At 44.8% G+C, this 25,790-nt stretch overlaps 2 protein-coding genes and 1 pseudogene across 2 annotated transcripts; all 3 read right to left on the reverse strand.

The window, feature by feature from the left end:
* Positions 1-5,153: 5,153 nt before the first annotated feature.
* Positions 5,154-5,855, reverse strand: LOC136543727 (uncharacterized). The gene has a single exon (XM_066536099.1). The coding sequence runs from the start codon at positions 5,853-5,855 to the stop codon at positions 5,154-5,156; it is 702 nt and encodes a 233-aa protein (XP_066392196.1).
* Positions 5,856-13,759: 7,904 nt separating this feature from the next.
* Positions 13,760-17,207, reverse strand: LOC136543728 (probable LRR receptor-like serine/threonine-protein kinase At3g47570; annotated as a pseudogene).
* A 6,007-nt stretch (positions 17,208-23,214) lies between these two features.
* On the reverse strand, positions 23,215-24,252 carry LOC136543729 (LRR receptor-like serine/threonine-protein kinase EFR). The gene has a single exon (XM_066536101.1). The coding sequence runs from the start codon at positions 24,250-24,252 to the stop codon at positions 23,215-23,217; it is 1,038 nt and encodes a 345-aa protein (XP_066392198.1).
* Positions 24,253-25,790: the final 1,538 nt, after the last annotated feature.

Here is a 25,790-nt window from a genome sequence, read left to right on the forward strand (position 1 = left end):
TCGTAGAATTAGAGGAAGTTCTTTCTGATGAACTATGTGCTGTTGTCCGTGATGATGGAGTTCGGGACTCCAAAGCGATGGACGATATCGAGGAAGAACAACATGGCTTGCGAGATCGGCCGAGCCTCTATCCACTTCGTAAACTTGTCTACGGTGACAAGCAAGTGGGTATAGCCCCCGGGCGCTCTTTTGAGAGGTCTGACCAGATTGAGCCCCTAGACAGTGAATAGCCACATGATGGTGATCATTTGGAGTGCTTGGGCCAGTAGGTGGGTCTGCCGAGCATAGTACTGACACCCTTCGTAGGTGTGCATGATATGCTCACTGTCGGCCACCGCGGTCGGCCAGTGGAAGCCCTATCGGAATGTGTTTCCAACTAGGGTTCTAGGCATAGCATGATGACCACAAACCCCATCATGGATATCACTTAGCAACTGCTTCCCTTGTTCGATGGGGATGCAACGCTGTAGGATCTCGGTGTGGCTTCGCTTGTAGAGTTTGCCCTCAATGAGGATGAAAGACTTGGTGCAGCGAGCGAGTCATCGTGCCCCTATCTTGTCCATTGGCAACATCTCATGGAGGAGGTAGTCAAGGTAAGGTGTCCTCTAGTCGACCAAAGGGTCGGGCTCTATCGCTAGACCTTCATTGAGCTCCATGACTTCGAGGTCGGATGGAGCCAAGGGCTGGTTAGCCCCCGAGCCTAAGGTAGGCGGTTCACCACCGGCTTGTTCTGGCTCCTTGTAGTGGACCAAGGGCTTGTGCTAATCGCTGGCGAAGATGCCCATTATCAGGTATTTCATGGCTCATTATCATTATCATCATCATCATCATCATTTAACCATATCTTTAAATTTAGTAAATCTATGTTGCCACTGCTCAGTCAAGTTCTCACTATCCGGGAGAGATGATGATTCGAATCAATTCCTATCCAGCTAGAGGGGTATTCCTAACACAAACCCTGCTTCCCCCGTCAGGGTTGCAAACAAGTAACCTTTGGTACAATTCAGGAGTCGTGGGTCCGATCAGTGCCGCAAAATCAGAGAACCACTCTGCCATGAGTGCTCGATGACTTAACCCGCCCTTGGGCTTATGCCAATGGCTCTCTGCACATTCTTACTGCCATCTAGATTGCAACCAACTGCTCACGCTCCTGGCCTAAATCAAGCTACTAGGCTTCACGGTCGGAATAAGTTATCCGGCTAGCTAAATGTTAGGCTGCATTCAACATGACATGAGGACGTACAACGTATCGGTCCTTAAATGACACAGACAGGGATAGATTCACACCCAAGACCTCCATGCCTTGTTGCTACACTACCATCATCCCATTCGGTCTCCATTCATTATTAACACATGGTTCTTTTTCCACGATAGCAAATATAGCCAACCGTGGCCAGAGCTCATCCTACATCTCGCAGGTGACAGGAAATCACCCGACTTCTACCAGTCTATGCATAGCTAAGCATCATTCGATCCTACACTTAATTAGGATTCATAGGATTTTATCTGGACAAGGTAAGGATATAATGCAACAATTGGTTCCAACCAATTCCTATACTTAATGCATCATCAACAATAAAAGATACTCAAGATATTTGTAAAAACATGGGAGACTTAGAATGCTCCGGGGCTTGCCTGGAATCCCACACTAGGTTAGTGTTTGCTAGATGACACACGCTTGGCGATCATCTCCCACTCAGTCATGTACTCCAGGGGTCCTTCCATCTTCGAGATAGGTCCACCATACACCGTCTTCGGGTTTGGCTCCAACATCACGTCCTTCACGTGGTTCATCTAGCGTACCTAGATGAGATGCAAGATGCAAGTGCATGAATGAAAGGACGGCAATACGAGATGCATCACATAATCTATTATAGAAAGATAGTGAGCATATCAAGCATGGTACACCAGATAACTTGAGTTAAGCTATTCCATTGAAAACATCTATCACAATTTAAGATCTCAGGTAACTTAATTTAACACCATGAAAGGCATGAGTTACACTTAGCAACACATGAGGCAATGCAAGGTGAAAGCAATCAACTTATAAAGCACAACAAAGAATTTGGACAGCAGCATGGATAACACTTGTTTCACCCATAACTGGAGATCCAAACATCCAAAGAAGGTGATCCTAGACTTTTTGGAAAGATAATGAAATTTCCTACAACATTGTTATTATCACCAAAAGCTTATTCCAAAGCTAACTAGGTCAAACATGTCAATGTTTCAGATCTGCACCGAACTAGTACAGAAAAGTAGTAGTAGTTTCAAATTGGCATAACTGGAGTTACAGACATTAAACAAGCATGAACCTTAGCTTTATAGAAATCTTATTAAATTATCTAAAACATGTTTATTATCATCACAAGGTGATTCCACCATTAACAAGGTCAATCAAGCACAATTGAGCCCCTCTATCCAGACTTGGACAGATTCTGCCATGCAACTTCACAAGCTTATAACTAGAGTTGTACTAATCCAAAACATATGCAACAAGACAATATGGAAATCTTACGAAATTGTCTACAATTCATATTTAATCATCCCAGCATGATTCCCAAGTTAAAAGGGTCAAACAGTCACATTTATCAAATCTGGTCTAGAAATTTCAGAGAACTATAATTTCTGATGACCAACTTAGAACGGTCATAACTCACAAAATATTTGGCCAAATGCTATGAAAATTGAACACAAGATGGTTAAGTGAGTTATCTACAACTTTATTATTATCATCTTAAGATGATTCTACAGATAACAAGGCCAATTAATCCAATAAATGCATCTCTATCTAAAACATGGACAGAAACTGACATGCCACTTTAAACAGCTATAAATGGAGTTATACATGTCCAATAAATGTGGTTCTAGACTTTTTAGAAATATTAGCAAATTATAAACAACTTTGTTGTAAACACCTAAAGCTAATTCTACTATTAAGAAGGCCCCACAATAAGAACAAGGAAACCCTTTTCTCAAATTTAAGCGCGACGTCCCTGACGTGGATTTGAATAGGGAGGTCGCCGGGATCGCGCTTTCCGGCAGAGGGGGGTCACCGGCGGTGGTGGGGAAGAGCCGGGGAGCATCCCAGGAACCGCACTCACATGTGGGGCTACTCAGTTGAGCTGAGGGCAGCCCAAGGTGGCCCGGCCACGCGCGCCTGCGACTGCCGGAACGGCCATGCCGGCGACAGCGAACTGCAGTGGTAGAGTTGACGATACGAGGGCCAGTGGAGGTGCGGCATGAGCTGAGGGATGTGGTGCTGCACTTAGTTGGGACAGAGGGAGAGCGCAGCAGCGACAGTGCATTCGATGGAAGCGGCTCTGCCGCGGCGGTCATGGCGGGCAAGAGACAGAGGGATAGAACGAGAACGAGAGGGAGGGAGAGAATGGAGAGCGCAGGAGGGAAGGGCTCGGGCTCAGCCTCCAAAACACGAGCGAGGGCGAGTTGGCGAATGGGCACGGGCACAGGAGTCCACGCAGCAGTGAAGTGCTATGGCCGGTCAGCCATGACGAGCTTTTGACGTTACCAAGACTGAAGGAACTAATACTATCGCAAAATTACGACTGAAACACAAACTTCGACTCCCTCAAACTCCCAAACCAACGCGAATTAGCGAAAACTACACTAATATAAGTTTCAGAGCTACATGAGGTCTCCAACTTTGCTTTAGGGGTTTTGGTCAAACTCGGATTATATTGGAAGATAGGGAGCTGCAAAGTAGGGCTCATGAAACTGAAAATTCAGTTTTCAGTTACTCAGACTTAGCAAATTTTTCGGACTCTGAAAACAACAGTAGATTCAAAGTTTGAGCCTTGATTTGACTTAGTTCCAAGTTGATCTGGCTCTTGGTCCAAAAATAAAGTTTGTTCTACTCCACTCAAACTTCAACTTTTATTTAAGGTGCAACTCCAAGCAAGCACTATAAGCAATTGGTCAACATAGGTCAATGTAGCATCACGGTAAGACTTAAATTATCCTTTTTGATCTATTGAAGCATTTTCTGGCCGCTTGCTCAACATGAACCTTTCATAAATTTTGTTGTAGAGTTCCTCTAGAGTCATTTGGGCAAGGTTGCAAGGTTCGGTTAATGACCAATGTTTCCATTCACTTAACAGTGCAATTCCAAGAAAGATATAACTTATCATTTCATGTGACTTCCTGATTCCAAACTTCATGAAACTTTTCCATGGATCATTACAGATGGATATTGATGCGAGACACATGAAACAAGTACATCTAGCATTACTCAAGCATGCTTTTTGGAAAGGGCAACATGTAAGCAATGGTGCATGGTCCAAGTTTAAGTGGTGGCTCATTTTCATATGTTTGACCTAACATCTCCATCACCACTTAATATGCCATGGTTGAGTTTAAACCCATTGCTTAACTGGTGACAAACACCTAGGGTGTTACACAATGAAACCAAGCAGCATACCTCTTAAGACCCTAAAAACGCACTTCTCGGGGTTGAGCTTAATGATGTTGGCTCGGAGTTTTGAGAAGGTCTGGTCAAGGTCGACTACGAGCTGGTCAGCTTATTTGGACTTGACTACGATGTCATCCATGTAGGCCTCAACGGTTCGCCTGATGAGGCCCCCGAAACACTAGAGCATGCAACGATGGTACATAGCCCCAGCATTTTTCAGATCGAATGACATAGTGACGTAGCAGAATGATCCGAACGGGGTGATGAAAGATGTTGCGAGCTGGTTGGACTCCTTCATCATGATTTGATGGTACCTGGAGTACGCATCAAGGAAGCAAAGGGTTTCACACCTCAAAGTAGAGTCGACTACTTAGTCTATGCGTGGCAAAGGAAACAGATCCTTTGGGCATGCTTTGTTGAGACCCGTGTAGTCAACACACATTCTTCATTTCCCACTCTTTTTTCATACAAGAACAGGATTGGCTAACCACTCTGGGTGGTACACTTCCTTGATGAACCTGGCCACCAAAAGCTTTGCGATCTCCTCACCGATGGCCCTGCATTTCCCCTCGTCAAACCGACACAGGCATTGCTTCACCGGCTTGGAGCCTAGCCTAATCTTCAAGGAGTGCTTGGCGACTTCTCTCGGAATGCCTGGCATGTTTGAGGGTTTCCATGCGAAGATGTCTCTGTTGGCACGGAGGAAGTCGATGAGCGTGCTTTCCTATTTGGAGGAAACCATGGTGCCAATACACACCACTTTCCTATTGGAGCCGCTAGGGTCTATGAGGACCTCCTTGGTGCCCTCCACTAGCTCAAAAGACCTAGCCGACCGCTTGGGGTCGGGTGCTTCTTCGGCAACCTCCTTACTGATGGGCGCAAGCTCCTTGGAGGCGACGATTGCCATGGCCTGATCACAGCACTCGACCTCACACTCATAGGTGCGCTGGAAGGAGGTGCCAATGGTGATGACCCTGCATGGTCTCGGCATCTTCAGCTTTAGGTAGGTGTAGCTGGGGACGGCTATGAACTTCGTGTAACATGGACGTCCTAGGATGGCGTGGTAAGTTCTAGGGAACCCGACCACCTTGAAGGTGAGGGTTTCCATCCTATAATTGGATGGATCCCTGAAGGTAACAAGCAGATCGATTAGCCCAAGTGGCATGGCCTGCTTTCTAGGCATGATGCCTTGGAAAGGCGCTCTGGTCTGTTGGATGTGTGTCATGTCGATGCCCATGACGTCAAGCGTCTTGGCATACATGATGTTGAGGCCACTGCCTCCATCCATCAGTACCTTGGTGACCCACTTTGTGCTGATGATCGGGTCGACCATGAGTGGATATCTCCCTGGTTGTGGGACGCTCTCTAGGTGGTTGATCTGATCAAAGGTTATGGTGGACTCCGACCACTGGAGGAAGGTAGGCATGGCCGGCTTGGCCATATAGACCTCGCGGCATGCGAGTTTCTGGCAATGCTTGGAGTTGTTGGCCACCAACCCTCTAAAGATTATGAGGCAGCCATCCAATGTCAGAAAGCCGCCATCCTTCCCTTTGGCATTGTCTGCGGCGGGGTTGGGATCCTCCCTATGCTACCCCTTGTTGGAGCCTATGGATAGGAACCGCTTCATGAGGCTGCAGTACTTGTACAGATGTTTGACGGGGAAGGCATGGTTCGGGCATGGCCCCTCGAGTAGCTTCTCAAAGTGGTTCAGGGTACCCTCCGTGGGCTTCCGACCACCCCTGCGGTCGGTGGTGGCCACGAGCGAGCCCTCACGTCGCTGCTTGTTCTTCTTCTTGATGGGATGGTTGGAGGCATCGTTGCCAGCGTCCTCATCCTATTTCGCCTTGCCCTTGAGGCGATCAAAGATCGCTTCGACCACCTCCTCTCCTGAGGTGTGGCTAGTGGTGATGTCGAGGAGCTCCTTGGTGGTTCATGGGCCCTTGCATCCCAGCTTATGAACTAGGGACTCGAAGGTGGTCCCAAACCGGAAGGCCCCTATGACGTCGATGTTGACGACATTAGGTAGTTCATTGCACTGCTAGGAGAAGTGCTAGATGTACCCTCAAAAAGTTTCCTAGCCTTCTGTCGGTAGTTTTTGAGATCCCATGGGTTCCCAGGATGCTTGTAGGTGCCCTAGAAGTTCCCCACGAAGATCTCTTTTAGGTCCGCCCAACTTTGGATTCTATTGGACAGAAGGTGTTCCAACCATATTCGCGCTGAATCGACCAGGAACAATGGAAAGTTGCGGATAATGAAATCATCATTATCCACCCCACCGGTTTGGCAAGCAAGCCGGTAATCCTTGAGCCATAGTCCAGGGTTTGTTTCCCTAGAGTATTTCAGGATGTTGGTGGGTGGTCGAAACCTTGGCGGGAAGGCGGTGTTGAGGATGTGTCGGCCGAAGGCCTAAGGTCTCAGCAGGCTGGGGCTCGGGCATCGGTCCACATCGCTGTCGTAGCATCTGCCATGACAAGGGTGGTAGTCGTGACTAGCCCCCTCCCCCTCATCGCCATGGGTACACCTGTGGGCGTTGAGGGTGTCGAGCGCATCACGGTTGTGGTCGAGGCGCATCACCGTGATGTGTGGCCGGCCACCTTGCGGGGCCTGGTGAACTGGCATGTCCTTGTTGGGCCACTCTGAGGGCTTGCATTGGCTGGTGTCGAGCTCACATCGCCAATACAACGAGCTTTCGACTTGTTGCGTCTTTGCACGCTCTAGCGGCGTGTGAATCTCGTGATGGGCCCGACGGTCTTCAGGCCTCACGGGCCTTAGAAGCCCCCGGAGCAAGGCTACCACAGCAGCGATGTTCTGGCTTGCCTAGGCGAAGTGTGGGAGCACTTGATCATCCTCGATGATCCTCCAGTTCATGTCGTAGGCCATCACGCGTGAGCGCCCACCAACTTCGTGGCGCTCAATCTCATGGTCGAGCTCTATGCATTCCTGCTCGAGCTAGAGTCATGCTTCCTCGAGCTCTAGGTGCCAGGCCTTTAGCTGCTCCACTCGCAGGCGGGGTGGGGCCCCTACCTCCCCCTTGACCTTGTCATTGAGGTCATTCGTTGGGGTAGCTTCTTCCTCATGGATGCTCTCAACGTGTCCCTCAGAGGTACCTACCATGAAACATTCACAAGAGGGGTGATGGCTTCCCCTGCTAGAGTCAGAGGTGGAGGGCAACTCTGTTTCTCCTATGAGGAGGTCATGGAAGGACTCCATGACATATTCAATCACCCCCATGAACTCATCGTTCGTGGGGGATGGAATCATGCATTGTGCCACAAGGTGGCCAATGGTCTCTGTGGCGTTGCAGAGACCAAACTGGAGCACTATCGGGGTGCTCTGGACAAGGTAGTCTGGGGAGAGGGGCTCTCCCCCAGTAAGCTACGCCATGATGTTGGTGAACAAGAATGTGAGGTGGTGCAGGTCCTCCCAGGATGGTAGGGGTCCTAGAAAGGCTCCGAGCTGGTGCTCTAACCTTCCATAGTCGAAGCCAAGGAGTTGGCTGCTCCCAGGGGCGTGAGCCTCTGGTGTGTGTAGCCATAGCTCCTCAAGCACCTCGGCGATTGCGTTGAGGCCAGTGGAGTGGAGAGGTTGGACGGCTGCGAGAGCCATCGCCAGCTCTCCCTCTGTTGTGATGATGAAGTCTAGATCCCCGAAGCGCACGTGTGTGCCTAGGACCTAGCTGATGTTGTGACTGGCCATCCGAAGCCTGGTGTTGACATCGAGACACGCAAAAGGCCCCTACCTGGCGCGCCAACTATCGATGTTTTGAGTAATCACCAACAAGTAAATTTCTAATATTGCGCGTCTGGCTTGGATGGTGTGCTAAGAGGACACGAGGTTTATACTGGTTCGGGCATAATGTCCCTACGTCGAGTTCATTGTTGTTGCTCATGTTACTAGTACTGAAAGTTCGTAGTAGGGGTTACAAACGGTCGAGAGAGGGAAGGTCCCAAGTCTCTGGTGAAGGGAGCAAACGGGTGCCGAGAGCTCGGTTGCTGCTCAGCTATGTGTTTCGAAGTTTGAGTGTGATGTGTTGCGATGCTTGTGGTTTCAATCCCCTTAGTGGGGAGCCCTGCTTTCCTTTTTATAGGCCAATGGAAAGCACGAGTTGCAGTGGATGAAGAGAGGAGAACAAGAGGGAGAGGAAGTCCTTCATGATCGTGGGGCCTTTCTTTTCCTTTGTGCGGGTCCCGATGATACTGCAGGTGGTGACAGGGATGGCTCCACGCCAGGCGCATGCATGCCGATTATGCCATGCCTTGGCATTGTCAATAGGTCGTGACGTCCCATTCCACCCTGGAGGGCAACGCGGTGAACCAGCGTGCTGACCAGCTGTCGTATAGGGAGTAGGTAGCATAGTGACCACGCATCCGCCACTATGGGCGACGTGACTTCCCTAGAATGACATGTCATGGGCATGGGTCATATTGAGACGTGACTGCTCCCGACACGATGCTAGAAGTTTGACCTTAGGTTGTACTTTCTAACTCATAGTGGTTGGCTTCGGTATGGGTCTCCGTTGAACAAGGCGGAGCCAACCCTTGGACATTGGGTGAGGTGGAGCCAGCCCTCAGACATTGAGCGAGGCGAAGCCAGCCCTCAGGGGTCAGGCGCGGTGGAGCCAACCCTCAGACATCGGGCGAGGCAGAGCCAGTCCTCAAACGTCGGGCAAGGCAGAGCCCGCCCTCAGACGTTGGGCGAGGCGGAGGCCACCTTCAGGGGTTGAGTGAGGCAGAGCCTACATACCTAGGGGTCGGTTGGAGCTGTAGTCGCGCCCTTGACTGCCTGGAGGAATTAATGTTTAACGACCATTAGACCCTCCTTTTCGGGTACCCTAGTATTGGTCCTCGACACTAGCGTTCCGCCTTCCTGTTGGAAAAATATAAATTCGACACTCGGTACTCACTGAGCGAATTGCTACGTGATAGTTCTGTGCACTTGCAGAATCCTCCAATAGTCGTTAAGAAATGTCAACAATGAACAGCTCAAGCTATGAGGCTAGCCCAACAAGGAAAACTTCAAGCAAAAGGGAAGGACCATCACGGGTTATCTACTTTTCGTCATATGGTGTCATCACGCTCCAATGACAAAGGTAACATCCTAAGGTAAAATGATCATTATTTAAAAAAAGTTTTTCCTTGATTCGGGTAGACACATAAATAAGAAACAAACATCTTTGAGTTACAACTTTACTTAATCCAACCTGATTAACTCAACATGTTTAGTTCTTTAAGCCTGTTCCTAGCACCACTTTTTTGATTTCATAGTTTTAACCAAATGAGCTAAAAAGTTGCATACCTTATCTCTGGAAGATGATAGTCATAATCATGTAAACATTAATACATTAAGTAAAGATGGACAATCCTTCCATAGGTTAAGAAACTCAACCATTTTTGCCAAATATACTTAAATGCTACATTCATGCTCAATCTTCTAATCTTATCACCCATGATATAAATGATCAAAGCACATAAACATCAACTTCATCATATTCAATGTGCCTAAGGTCAGAGAAGAAGAATAAAGTTTTGGTTCTGTCGGTGTTTTTCCACCAACAGAGCCTATGCACTTGATCTCTACCTTGTCTTATGAGCACGACACACTTCAAGCAAAGTATGGGAGAGTGAGTTGATTCTTCAAATTTCTACAAGTATTCTAAACCTGTCGAACCAAAATCCAAACTCAAAACCAAGATGGGTTTGGTAGAAGGAGGTGACATCACCATTAGATGCGTCATCACAAGAATTCTCATCTTCAGAGCAAACCGAGGCATTTGGTCAATGAACTTCATAAGGAGAAGTCCGGTTCGAAGGACTTACAACACCAAGCCCTCACCGAAAGAGCTAGCTTAGGTGAGAAGCACTCCTGTGTATTCAGGTAAGTATTCTTTCCCTTTTGTTTTATTTTCTTTTAAATAGTAAAAAAATGATGAATGAAAAACAAAATAAAAAATTTATCTTTGCATCTATAGTAATAATGTGTGATCTAGTAAAATTGAAAACAAAATAAAAATGTGTGTCTAGTTTGCTTTAATTTGTTTTTAAGAGCTGAATAAAATAAAGAGGACTCAGAATAATCTCTTAAATGGAAATGATGAATAGTTGCTCTGTTGTAATTCCTTTCAAGTACCTAGTTTTCAGACTTGAATTCTTCCGAGTTTTGGATAAAACTGATTTGATATAAAGATTTACTCTGAACTTGAAACTCGTGGGTGGCATATGCTTGATCTAAGTCTAGGTAATTGACAGATATGATATGTGAAGGTCTGAGCTACTGTTTATCTTGTTCCAAGTGACACTAAAGTTCTGGATATTTACTTTTTGAAAAACACAAAAATGCTACATAATGAGTTCTTGTATGACAAAGCTTGAATTTCCACCAGAGCCATACATATTATTTAGGCTAGGAAAACTTCCATAATGTTGCTTGCTTTTGCATTGAGTTTTGTCAAGCTTTGTTGACCCTAATGAGAGGTTTGTCATGCTCTTAAAATCAAGATCACGTACACACCACCCAAATATGCACTACTCCTACACAGGGGGTAGGCGCAAAAACATACCTTTCATCTAGATCCATTCAAAAATGCTTTACTTCTACACTGCGAGCGAACACAAAAACATGCTTGATAGGTTTTCCATCCACCAAATAAATGCTCCAAATCTCTTGTTGATAGCTCTCTCAAAGTTTTGTTGTAGAAAAGAGGCATGGGCTATGCAAAAAAAATTCATAAAAAAGAAAAGAGAGAAAAAAAAATAGTTGAGAAAAATGGACAAGTGTCCGAGATATCTAAAACAATGGGTGCTAGATGCCCGTCTGAAAAAAGGAGAGATGAATAAGATAGCCCCTGCTCTCTAGCAAATGTTTTCAAGTTTCAAATATATGCACCATATATCCACACACATGCACATCTTGATTTGATTGTATGACAACTCTCTTTGGATCTGTTGTTTGACTTTACAATATATGCATTGCAAGTATGTTCTAGCTTTCTCCCTACCTATAAACTTCACATAAGCTTTAGTGGTAGGAAGAGAAAAGGCGTGACATCATTGTTGCCTTGGTGAGGATCCACAAATACCACATATATTGAGAGACTTGAGAGTGTCATACAATGGAATCTCTGAGTTTTATTTTGAAAACTTATAAAACTCTGGAACAATGGTGAAATAAAGAACTTGAGATATAGTGCTTGACTTCATCGTTCTGTCTTTCAATTGCTCAAGACTTAAGTGAAGTCTAAGTAGTCTTATAGTTGAAGGTAATATGGGTCAGTTTGAAAGTCAGATCAGTTTATTCTAATCCAAAGAAGATTTTTTGATCGAACGCTTGTGTACTTTTGAGGCGTGAAAGCATTGTAGCAACTCCTGATCCATTGTTTAAGTTTAACTTTGCTCAGGGACTAGCAAAGGGTAAGCTTGGGGGAGCTTGTTGACGGTCACTAACACTAATTATAAACCGTCAACATAACCTACATATATGCTTAATTACATCACCAAACATAGGTATAGGGGTTTAAACTAATAAATTCCACGAGTTTTGGTGAATCTGTGTTTTCAGCGGGGTTTAATAAAAAAACTGTCAAGGTGGACCTATTCTTCATAGTAAATCACGTTTATCCGCAGCGAAACCGACTTAGAAAGACTCTAGAAGCATCCAGAAGATAACTCACCAAAGATCGAGCCACGATGCTAACAGGGGGGCTGGCCGACCCCACCACTAGGCTAGCCATCCTGTGGGACCCGTGGGTCAGTCTCTCCTTCGAATGTTGGTTCTTCATCACCTCCTAGATTGCATCTACGCCGTCCTTTTAAGTCGGTTTGATCCGAGGGTCCAGAATTGATTCTACCCCGTATATATATGGCCCTGTACCCCCTCCTTGGTGCTATCCTGAAACCCTAATTCATATCCTCCTCATCAGGATCAGAGCCAGCTATCAATAGAAGATTAGTCCTCCATAGGATCTAGTCTTATAAATAGAAATAGTGAGATAGAGAGTGATGGAAGAGTTTGGATGAGGTGCCGGCCTGTCGGAGCTCTCTCTCTACGGCTTGTACCTTAGCGGATCTAAGTTCTATCTGAGGTTGCCTCTGAGATTTCTCTGGTAATCAGCTTCTGATTCAAGTAAGCATCTTTTTTATATTGTTCATCAGGTTCACAACTCGTTTGAGTGCTTTATTCTTTATCCGGGAAGAGTAAAGTAGTAATTGTAGTGTAAGCGTGGTGCTTAGACTCTAGTTACTTGTGGATGCACCCTACATTCCAGATCGGTGGTAGATCGCCATGGTGACTATATAGCTCATTGAGTCCTTTGTAGTCCACCTCCCGTCTGTAAGCCAAGTAGGACCTGGTTACTATAGAAAGCATCCTATGCTGGTGTCTTTCCATAAATAATATCCCTAGTTAAATAGTAGAAGACATAGCTTACCAAAGTCAGAACAAGAGAACCTTAGTTATCCTCTCTACGCTCCTGTTTATCCTAACCTTATTGCTACCCTTAGTTAAGTTAGACTGTAGTTAGTCTTACATGTTTCCCTGTGGATACGATACTTGAAATATTTTTGGGTGAAAGCTACAGCGATATCCGTGCGTTTGTGGTTTTATCTGTGTGCGTTAAATATACCAACAGTGTTCTACTATTTTAGGTGATTGGGTACGGATATATTCGAGTATGTGTCATGGTGCGCACACATACACGAATATACGGGGTTGGCTACTACTACGGTGGTGGCTACTACTATAACTAGTATTTAATTAAATATAGAAAAGGAAAAGCAATCAAACTAGAATTTAAATGGGCACCAAAAATTAGGAAAAGTGGTATTATTATGTAGGGTTTTATTTTAGAAGATTTATGGTGAAAGAATTACAGAATTCGGAATTAAAATGAATGAGTTATAATTTATCTAAGTTTATTGGTTAAACGCGAATGAAAATGAACATGGAAATTATTTCTACAATTTTATCTAATGAAAATGAGTGGCAAATATCTAGGTATGACCTAGGGTGACTCTAGTTTATTTTAGAAGTTTCTGAGAATTTTTCTGTAATTAATAAGCTTACCTTTTAATATCATGTGTACGATTCCTGGGTGCACCTAGCAATTTATCTATGGCTGACGCGCAGGTACAGTCAACTAATGAGTGAGAATTCCAGATATTACTGAAGACTTCAAATAACAACGAAGAACAGAGAGGCACTACAAAAATTGATATACGATTTGTGATCAGGTGTTACAAAACAAGCAGTCTGCTATTTTCGAGCTTGCATCAATTAGAAAATAACCAAGCAAATGGAGTTCCTGCGACGAACTTTGCTTCATAGCATGTACTCAGTTCTGCACTTCTGAAACATTACAAACAACAAGAAATGTTGCACAAGGTCTGCACTATAAATGATTCCTAAATAGCTTTCTCATGAGCAAGCTAATAAAAACATAATGCTCCCGTAGTACAAACAGTCAAAACAACTGTTCCTTTCCTCAATGGCATAGCTCTGAAAACGTTTCATTAATTGTGATGACTTCAGCATAAACGTCCTTCATTGTTGGTCGGTCTTTTGGTGTCTCTACAGAGCATGAGATACCAATTTTAATGAGTTGCATGATGCATCTTTTTATTCCAGCCATTGCATAATTATCATATTCTAAATCTTCCTCCACATCACCATCTTCAACAATTGGAATGATAGAAGGATCCAGAACCTCATGAATCTCTTGTTCCACAAATTTGTGAAGGGTCAAACCGTTTGAAAACATATCATCTGTTGGATGCTTCCTGTGAGCATTTCTAAGATTATAATTCCATAGCTATAGACATCGCCCTCAGTTGAGAGTTTGCACCCGATTCCATACTCTGCAATATTATTGTAATTGATCAAACGCTTGTACCTCATAATAGTTTCAACCATAAGAGCATTTTCTCAAAGAGTGGAGAATTAAACATACATATCATGAAAAATGAAAATGATGCTATGTAATGTTATTTTTTTTAAAAAAAGGGAGATTAACTATGCTATTTTAGAAAGCACTGAAGTTGTACTAGGACTGGGGATTCTAGTTTACAAAAGAACTCACCTGGTGCAATGTATCCAATTGATCCTCTTGGTCCCAATAAGCTTGTAGAACTATGAGTGATTGAATAACTGTAACTGTGAAGAAACTTGGCCAGTCCAAAGTCACCAAGATGTGCGCACATGACATCATCAAGAAGTACATTGCTGGGCTTTAAATCACAATGGACCATAGGGGGCACACAATGGTTGTGTAGATAGTCCAAAGCAGAAGCTATATCCATTGCTATTGCTATTCTCAACCCCAAACTCAATGGTTTTTGGAATGCATACTTGTTCAGTTCTGGATAGAGCCTCGAGGCTACCTTTAGACATATATTCAAGTATAAGTGCTTTGAACTCATTTCCTGTTGCGTCGAATGTTGAGCATGCACTAATCACTTTCACAAGATTACGGTGTCGCGTATTCCTCAAGGCCTCACATTCTGCAAGGAAGCTTTTCGGTGCACCAAGTTCATCAAGTCTGAAAACTTTGATGGCAACTATATGTTGGTCTTCATTCCGGAATCTTGCTTTGTACACTGATCCACATCTTCCTGAGCCGACCAAGTTGGCTAAGGAGAAACCGTTAGTTGCTTTGACTAAATCAGCATATGTAAACTTCTTAAAATCCATGCTGGACCTGGATGGATGGTCTACTTTGTTGGTTTTCTTTCTCTTCTTTAAAAAGATGATTGCAAAGCATAATAGCAAGACCAAAGAAAGAGCAGAAAATCCTACTATCTTCAGAATATTGGAGGAGCCCCTGTGTTTGGATATATCTCCACTGCAAAGTGGCAGCTGTAGCAACGGGGTACTGGCGCATAGCTTGTCATTCCCTTGAATGAACACGTGACTTGCATTCTGAAATATCCCACTTGTTGGTACTGGTCCCTCAAGGTTGTTGAAGGACAGATTGAGAAGCTTCATAGAGCTAAAAGACCCAAAGAACCCAGGGATTTCACCGGTTAAGTTATTTTGAGAAAGATCCATCTCAATGAGGCCTCGTAGAGCAAAGGAGTCAGGTATCTTCCCATCAAGAAGGTTCCTCTCCATGCGGAGGGACTCCAAATGAACGCATTCACCTAGAGTTGAGGGTATTTGTCCGCTCAGCTGGTTATTGGAAATATTCAGCGGGCCAAGGTTGATCAAGTTGCCAATCTCTAGCGGTATAGGTCCTGAGAGTTGGTTGTAAGACAAGTCTAAACCTTCAGCAAGGGTGGTAAGAGCAAAGAGCTGCTTTGGTATGGTACCAGCAAGGCTGTTATAAGAGAGGTTCAGCTTATCCATGTTCTTGTAGTTTCCTAAAGCTCCTGGTATTGGGCCACTCAAGTTGTTTTCTTGTAAGTAGAGCTCACTAAGTTGACTTAGATTACCGAGAGACAGTGGGATTTGTCCGGAAAGTTTGTTCTGCGATAAGCTTAGCACGAACAGGTTCGGAAGATGCCCCAGGGAGTAAGGAAGATTTCCAGTAAGGAGGTTCTGCTCCATATAAAGAAGCTGCAGGTTTTTGAGGTGCTCTATCTCAGTCGGAATGGTTCCAGATATTTCATTTGTTCGTAACAACAGTAGCTCTAAGCTACTGGACAGGTCCCCTATGGAGATCGGCAGGACTCCTTGAAGTGTATTTGCATCCAAGTACAAATACACCAGTTGCCTGCACTTTGTCAACGAGGATAAGAAAGACCAGTCCCCAGCTTCAAGCCGGTTCTGTTAGGTTTGATCTCCCACCAGTTAGGCCCAACGGCTTTTTGAGCCTTGTTCTCGCGCCCTGATCGGGGGCGCCCAACCCTACATGGTTGGTGAGCCCCCGTCGCACAGCGCTATAAAGGAAAGGTAGGGGTCAGGGCTCGCAGTAAGAGGTTCACCGCGCCGCCAGTCATCCCACCGACATCCTAACCCTAGACCCGATCTTGAGAAGGGGCACTGCCAGCGACGGGAAGCACCATCGACGCCGGCAACGCCACTCCGACGCACACGCCGCCGCCGAGGACGCCACAGCGCCGACTCCTCCCTCTCCACCGAACGTCGCTGCCGGCGCGCAGATGGCGTCCGCCAACGAGACCCCGGCCGGTGCTTCGACCACTACGGCTTTTGATGGTCTGCTGCCTATCACCCCCTTTCTCTCTGTCTCTCTGTGAATCCCAAACACCTATTCCTATGCTAAATATCCCGATCTGATGAATATGACTAAAACCAACTCCAACAATGGTACCGGAGCCACGGTTCGACAAGAAATCAGATCGGGGAAATGAAACCGACCGATCTGATGCGGATCGGGAAAAGAAAATAGAAAGAAAACCCTAGACCCAAATCCGAAAGAGGGAAGAAGGGGAAGAAGAAAGAAAGGAGGGTCGAAACCCTAACCCTAACCCTAGTTTCCTATTCGGATGAACGAAAAAGAAAAGAAATCCAAAAATACAGAAAACCGAATCGGCAAAAAAAAAAAAAAAATCAAACCCTAACCCTAACCTTTTCCCCATCCCCACCATGGGTTAATCCCAGTAGAGAGAAAGGACGGGGAAGAAGGTAAAAAAGGGGGCGGACTCACCGTGACCGCGCGCGGGAGAAGAAGAGCCGAACCGGCTCTTCGCCGGCGCGGGAGAAGAAGCGCCGATTCGGCTCGCTGCTCGCTGGGCTTGGCCAAGGGGCGCCACGGCCAGGCCGCTCGACGGCGGCGTGCTCACCCGTTGGGGAGCACGCGCGCCGGCGAGGGGGCCGGCGACGGCGCCATGGAGCGCCCGTTCCTTCGCTCTCGGTTGCGGCTCGTTGCTGCGACTGAGAAAGGAGAAGAGAGAGAGCAGTGAGAGCGGAGAGAGAGAAAGGGCAGGAGCCGAATGAGCTAGGGTTTCAGGTCCCCCGCGCGGCGTTGGGTTTTAATCTGAGCGAAACGAACGCGCGATCGTCCGATCAGAACCAACGGCGCAGATCTGCTCAGGCCGTCGCCGGCCCAGGCGAGAGAGCGCGCAAGGGCCGAATTTCCGGCCCAGGCCCAGGTTGCGGCCTGGGCGCGGGGGGAGCGCGTGGGACAGCGCGAGTGCGCGGACGCTGGGCCGTCTTGGGCCGTTGCGGGCCGCGCTGCTGGGCGAGCTGGGCCGCGCCGGGCTGAAATGAAAGAAGAAGAAATTTTCTTATTATTTTCCAGGAGCAATTTTAATACATATTTTGATGAATTTGAATGATTTTGATACAATTTTCTGTGCAAATTTTATCCAATGATATTTTGCTCAGAAAACAGTGAATTTTTAGTGCTTCTGGAAAATAATAATATAAAAAGATTATTAATGTTTTCGCTGTGCATGATAATTATTGTTCTCTTTGATTAAATTTGAACCAACGGGATAATTTATTTTTAAGAGAAATGAATTTCTAATAATTTTGATGCGATTATGATATTGTTATTTTCTGACCAACGTTGTTAATAACAATATTATAATTTTTGATCCATGAGAAATTGTGCATTAATTTTACTTCTGCCCAACGGTGATGTAAAATGTTTGCATGGATGAATTATAAGTTTTAATTTGACCAACGTTGAGTTAAAGCATGAAATTTTATGTATAAATATTTCTTACTTACTCTGGTGTGATTTTAGGAGGCAAATGCATTGTGAACATTGCCAACATCCCGACACTCAATGGAACCAATCACCGTGTGTGGCGGGAGAAGTATGAATTGGAACTTGCGTTGGGAGAGGTCGATTTTGCCATCACCTCACCGTGTCCTACTGAGCCAAAGGACCCGGTGAGAGATGAAAATGAATCTGATGCTGATTTCGCTGCTCGAAAGCGTGATCATGCTGAAATAAGAATGAAATATGACCTTGAACATAGGCAATGGACTCTCTCCAACCGCAAGTGTCTGTTGGTAGCCAAAGCCACCATAAAAGAACAGATAAGGGGCTCAATACCTGAATGTGCTACTGCCAAAGAATATCTTGAGAAAATCAAGAGTCAGTTTACTGGGTCTACCAAGGCCACAGCAAGTTCACTAATTAAGAAGCTTGTGAATGAGAAATTCACTGGTGGTAGCATAAGAGAGCACATTTTGAAGATGAACACTATGGCATCTAAGCTAAAAGAAATGAATTTGAAGGAGGAGGATTTCATGATTCATTTGATTTTTGCTTCTTTACCAAAAGAATATGACACCTTCATTGTGAACTATAATATGCAGCCTGAAAGATGGGGCATAGAAAGACTCATCTCAATGTGTGCTCAAGAAGAGGAGAGGATAAAGTCCTCACAAGGTGAATCTGCTCATTTTGTGAAGGATAACAAAAGAAAGAACTTTAATGACAAGAATTCTAAACCACAAGGGAAAGCTAAGTGGGATAAGACCTCTTCCTCCAGTTTACAGGGAAAGAAACCCTAGGATTCTGAGAATCAGCAGTATGGTGGAGCTGAAAAAGATCAGTGTAAGCACTGCTTCAAGAAGGGACACTACAAGAGGGATTGTCCAGACTTCCTGAAATCTCTGCTAAAGAAAGGTGATGAATTTATTATATTTGTAGATGAATCCCTGTATTTATGTTATGACAAATCCACTTGGTGGGTTGATTCAGGAGCAACTACTCATGTTGCAAATTCCTTACAGGGGTTAAGTGGGACGAGAACCTTGCAAAGAGGAGAAAGAACGATTAAAGTTGCAAATGGAGTGCAAGCCAATGTTGAAGCCATTGGAGATTTTTCTTTAGAATTGAATAATGGTTTTGTACTTAGACTTAAAGAAGTACTTTATGTTCCCTCTTTGCGTAGAAATTTGATAAGTGTTTCGAAACTTGATGATGATGGAATTGATTGCCATTTTGGTGATGGCAAGTGTAAGATACTGGTTAATAATAAATGTGTTGGTCTTGCCTTCCGACAAGACAAGCTTTATTTATTATCTCTTGCTGAAAATGCGAACAATGTATGTGATGAGAATGTGAATGATTCCCCATCTGCGGATGCAACTAAGAAGCGGAAGAGAATTGATACTGTCTCTTTGAAATTATGGCATTGTCGCTTGGGCCATATTTCGAGGGGGAGAATGGAACGATTGGTTAAGGAATCAATTCTCCCGCACTTAGAATTTTCAGATTTAGAACAATGTATTGATTGCATCAAAGGAAAGTATGTCAAGAAAATTAAGAAAGATGCCAAACGAAGCACAGGAATTTTAGAAATAATCCACATAGACATATGTGGTCTTTTTTCTGTGAAAAGTGTGGATGGTTATGACTCGTTTATAACATTCACAGACGACTACTCTCGTTATGGTAATATTTATCCAATTAAAGAAAGATCGGAAGCATTGGATAAATTCAAAATATTTAAAGCTGAAGTTGAAAATCAGCACAATAAGAAAATCAAGATAGTACGATCAGACCGAGGTGGAGAGTACTATGGGCGACATACCCCATATGGCCAAATTCCTGGACCATTCGCAAGGTTCCTACAGAAAAATGGCATAGTTGCTCAGTACTCCACACCAGGGGAGCCTCAGCAGAATGGAGTGGCTGAAAGACGTAACTGTACCTTAATGGATATGGTAAGAAGCATGATGAGTTACTCCACATTACCGATTAGTTTATGGATGGAGGCACTGAAAACCGCCATTCACATACTTAATCGAGTACCAAGTAAATCGGTGCCTAAAACACCGTATGAATTATGGACAGGAAGGGAACCCTCACTTAACCATTTGCGTGTGTGGGGCTGTCCAGCTGAGGCAAAAGTGTTTAACCCAAACATAGGAAAGTTAGACTCCAAGACAGTCAGCTGCCATTTTATTGGCTATCCAGAAAGATCGAAAGAATATCGCTTATATTGTCCTGACAGACATACGAAGATTATAGAAACAAGACACGCTGTGTTCTTGGAGGATAACTTGATCAGGGGGAGCATGGCAGCATGAGAAATCAGCCTACAGGAGAAGCGGGTACATGTACCCACTCCGATGGTTGCAGAACCATTCTTCACGCTACCTGCTGCTGTTGCACCGATAGTGCAGGACACTGTAGTGCCAACACCTGTTGTAAGTTCTCCCGTGGCAACAATGAATAAACATGAGGAACCTGTCCTTGAGGAACCTATCCTTGAGGAACCTATAGAACCAAATGTTGCACATGAGGAAGAACAACAACAGCCCAATGTGGAATAAGTGCCGGAGACACCTAGAAGGTCTCAAAGAATAAGAAGATCAGCTATTACTGATGACTATGAAGTTTATGAAACAGAAGAATGTCAGATGGGGGATGATCCCACCTCATTTGAAGAAGTCATGAGAAGCGACCACTCATCAAAGTGGCGCTATGGAAGATGAATTAAAATCAATGAGTACCAATAAAGTTTGGGACTTAGAAAATATTCCTAAAGGAGCCAAAACAGTAGGCTGTAAATGGGTCTACAAAACGAAATATGACTCCCAAGGAAATATAGAAAGATTTAAAGCGCGACTTGTGGCGAAAGGCTTCACGCAAAGAGAAGGGATTGATTACAATGAGACATTTTCTCCAGTCTCATGTAAAGATTCTTTCAGAATTATAATGGCACTTGTAGCCCACTATGATTTGGAGTTACATCAAATGGATGTAAAGACGGCTTTCCTAAACGGGGATTTGGAAGAAAATGTTTATATGGCACAACCGAAAGGTTTTGTCGTAAAAGGAAAGGAAAATATGGGATGCCGCCTGAAGAAATCAATCTACGGATTGAAGCAAGCTTCAAGACAGTGGTATTTGAAGTTTGATAGAACGATAAAAGGTTTTGGGTTTGAAGAAAATGTTGAGGACAATTGCGTTTATGCAAAGTTCAAGAATGGAAAGTACATATTCCTAATTTTGTATGTGGATGATATCTTGCTTGCTAGTAGTGATATCAATCTACTAATGGAAACGAAGAAATTCTTGTCCTCAAACTTTGATATGAAAGATCTCGGTGAAGCCTCGTTCGTTTTGAGAATAGAGATTCACCGAGACAGGAGAAAAGGGGTTCTAGGATTATCGCAAAAGGCATACATAGAAAAGGTCCTGAAGAAATTTAGTATGCATGCGTGCAGTCCTTCACCTGCTCCTATAGTCAAGGGCGATAGGTTTGGGGAACATCAGTGTCCCAAGAACCAATATGAAATTGACCGAATGAAAGCGGTACCATATGCTTCAGCTGTTGGAAGTTTACAATATGCTCAAGTGTGTACACGCCCTGACTTAACTTTTGTTACCGGGTTACTTGGCAGATATCAAAAGAATCCAGGAATTGAACATTGGAAATTAGTGAAGAAAGTCCTGCATTATTTGCAGGGTACGAAAGGCCTCATGCTTACGTATAGAAGATCTGATACCCTACAGATAGAGGGGTATTCAGATTCTGATTATGCGGGAGATGAAAGAAAATCCACGTCAGGATATGTATTTACTCTCGCAGGAGGGGCTATATCGTGGAAAAGCTCCAAACAAACCGTAACTACATCCTCGACAATGTATGCCGAGTTTATAGCATGCTATGAGGCAACGGGGCAGGTGAATTGGCTGAAGAAATTCATACCCGGATTGAAAGTGATTGATAATATAAATGAACCACTGATATTGTATTGTGATAACAATCCAGCGGTACAGTACGCTCACAACAATAGGTCAAGTGGTGCTGCCAAACACATTGACATAAAGTACTATGTTGTGAAAGATAAAGTTTGAGATCATATAATAAATCTTGAGCATATAAGTATAGAGAAAATGCTCGCGGATCCGCTCATAAAGGGCTTACCACCCAACGTGTTCAGAGAACACGTAGCCGGCATGGGTTTAAGGGAAAGCCTATGATTCCCGAACATACGAAGGGCCCAAAGAAAGTTTACATTTCAAAACGGAGAAGTGTATTGTGGTTGTTAGTCTAACGACACTAATTGCTATGACGATGGGACAGTTCTATGCACTAATCTATGATGAAATAGGATGGAAGCAAGAAAAATATGAATTGAAAGTTTTGAGTACGAAATTAAAGAACGAAGAATACATGAGAGATCAAGGGGGAGAATGTTAGGTTTGATCTCCCACCAGTTAGGCCCAACGGTCTTTTGGGCCTTGTTCTCGCGCCCTGATCGGGGGCGCCCAACCCTACATGGTTGGTGGACCCCCGTCACACAGCGCTATAAAGGAAAGGTGGGGGCCGGGGCTCGCAGTAAGAGGTTCACCGCGCCGCCAGTCACCCCACCGATCTTGAGAAGGGGCGCTGCCAGCGACGGGAAGCACCACCGACGCCGGCAACGTCACCCCGACGCACACGCCGCCGCCGAGGACGCCACAGCGCCGACTCCTCCCTCTCCACCGAACGTCGCTGCCGGCGCGCAGATGGCGTCCGCCAACGAGACCCCGGCCGGTGCTTCGACCACTACGGCTTTTGATGGTCTGCTACCTATCACCCCCTTTCTCTCTATCTCTCTGTGAATCCCGAACACCTATTCCTATGCTAAATATCCCGATCTGATGAATATGACTAAAACCAACTCCAACAGGTTCATGCCTAGATCTAGTTCAATTAAGTTTGGCAGGGTTCCAAATGAAGGAACAATACCACGGAACGCATTGCTGCGGAGATAAATGAACTGGAGATTGGTGGCGTTGGCTAGCGAAGCAGGGATTTGTCCTTGGAATCTGTTTTCTTGCATAACCAAAGTTTCAATTCTAGGAAGGTTATGTTACCTGGGATTTCTCCGATGAGGTTATTCATGCCCATGCCAAGGTATGTGAGTGATGACATGTTCTAAAGCGAGTCTGGAACAGCACCTGACAAATTGTTGTAAGTCATGTCTAGTAGTTGCAGGTTTGCGATCTTACCTATACTCATTGGTATGCTACCATGAAAACCGTTATTGCCAAGCTTGAGCCAGAGGAGGGAAGAAAAGTTCCCTAGAGTGGATGGTATGGTTCCTTCAAGGTCATTAGAGTCCAACAATAGATACTGTAAGGGTGAGTCAGTGTTCGAGAGTGCAGGTATGGGCCCAACAAAGTTGTTCACCGCAAGGACTAACATCTCAAGTGATGTGCTATTAAACAGTGATGGAGGAATCTCTCCGCTGAGATGATTGTTCCTCACGGCCAACTCTTGAAGCGAGGAACAATTAGCAAGGAGCGACGGGATAGGCCCCGTGAGGCTGTTGTTGTTGAGGATAACGGAGACAAGAGAAGAGCCGCTTCCAAGTGAAACAGGAATGTTGCCCGTCAGATAATTTTCGGACAGACTCAGAACTGAAAGGTTGCCGAGGGTCCCCAGCCCTTCTGGGATACCCCCACTGAGAGAATTACTTGCAAGATCAATGGTCTGAAAGCCCAAACATGATGACAGAGTAGCGCTATCAATATTGGAGCTGAGGTTAAGGTAGCGCAACCTATTTAGCTGGCCAAGTTCAGCTGGGATCTGACCGTGCAGCTGATTGTTTGGCAAGTGGATCCTTGTGAGGAAAGTGAGGTTACCGATGCAAGGAGGTATCTGGCCATGGAGGCCGAGCGACTCGAGGTCCAGTGCAACAACACGAGATGATGAGTGTCTCTTGCTGCATGTAACACCGGACCAGCTGCAGAACTGGGCGGAACTATCATTGTTCCATGACGGTGGGAGTGATCCGGCACGGTTTGAGTTTGAGAGGTGGTTCCTAAGGCAAAGGAGTGCCTCCGAGTTGTCGCTAGGTTGACGACTAAGAGGTGTAGAACATTGTGAAGGCACAGAGAGTGTCAATAGAGAGGAGAAGAAGAAGACAATGATCAATGGCAGTGAGGAGCTGAGAGTTCCTACAAGGGGCATATGTGTTCTGTGACACATTGTTGTGCTGCAGCGGGCTTGTTTTGTAGAAATATTTTTTTTTCATGAAATAAAATTATCTCAAACAACAAAACGGAGTACACCATTGCAAAGAGCTCGTCGAGACGATCAAAATTGATATATTATTTGCTATATTTGAAGCTCCGAATAAAAAGATATCAATTTTGCAAATTAAAAAGAAGTGTTGACGTCGTCGCTGACGTCAGCACTGCTACAGTGCCATGCAAAACCGCCAGGGAAACCGGCCAGGGTCCTAAAGTGAACTTTTTCGAGAGTTGGAGGACTAATGTTATCCGGTTTTGAAGTTGTAGGTTGAAATCCATACTTCTGTGATAGTTGGAGGTCCTAAAGTGAACTTTACCCTTATATATATATAGAAGGCAGAAGGGTAGGTTGCCGGCTTCTTGCATCTAAGTGTGAAAAGCAATATGAACGGGCAATGAGAAATTGTGATACTCGTGGAAAGACCATAAGGCCATGTTCGCTTCTCTTATAATCCATACTTTTCAGCTTTTTTTTTCAGTTGAAATAACAAATCAGCCGGAACAATGTTTTGGTTTGTTTTTTCAGCAAAGCGAACGGGACCTAGGAAACACACCAGGACGGACGGACGTACAGTCTTCTTCTTTTCTGAGGGAACATTTTACATACACATTTTTTTTCTTCTAAAATGAGTCGTGTAGCCGGGCAGCAGAAGACGTGGGATCAGATGCGCCACACCTTGTGTATTCCCGGTCAAAGTTCAGTGGGGCACGCAGCGGGCCGGTACCGTGTCTCAAAAGTTCAATCGGGCAAAGTTCAGTCGGCAAAAGCAGTGGCTCCATACATATGAACGGTTAAAGTTCAGTTATGTGCGCGGCTCCACATCTGAGACGGTCTTGCCACGGGTCTACTAGGTTCACAATTTTCAACTTATAATTAATGATGAAACGCGTTGGGACATTTGGTTTTATTTTCGTTTGGGTTTCTCTACTGTATGAGCAAACTCCATAGCCCAGACGCACTGTCAAAATCTATTTTCACGACAGGTTTTAAAACCACGTACAAAGCTACCGATTTAAAAAAAGAGCAAGGGTCTGTTTCCATGGACTAGAGACTGTTTTTTAGTCACTTTTAGTCACTTTTAAACAAATTGGAGGGACTCCTAGAGAGACTTTTAGAGCATGTTTGATTTCATAGGACTAGAGACTACTTTTTAGTCACTTTAGGAGTGACTACTAGAGAGACTTTTAGTCTCTAATCCACTAATCCTTTGCGAGATGTTTTTTAGACTAATGGACCAACTTTACGGCCCTTATCCCTTCCTCTCTCTCCTCTCTCACCCCGTCCAAAGGAAGAAGAATAATATTTTAGTCTTTGTTTAGCCTTTTAGTCCCTGAAACCAAATATGTTTTTTAGTCCCTCTTTTAGTTTCTAGTCTCTAGTACTTAGAACAAACAGGGTCTTAGTCTCTAGTCCACTAGTCCCTTGAGAGAGGCTTTTTAGGATTAAAGGACCGACTCACTACTACAAAAAGTATT

This window comes from Miscanthus floridulus, chromosome 3, assembly GCF_019320115.1.
Source record: "Miscanthus floridulus cultivar M001 chromosome 3, ASM1932011v1, whole genome shotgun sequence".
Classification (NCBI taxonomy): domain Eukaryota; kingdom Viridiplantae; phylum Streptophyta; class Magnoliopsida; order Poales; family Poaceae; genus Miscanthus; species Miscanthus floridulus.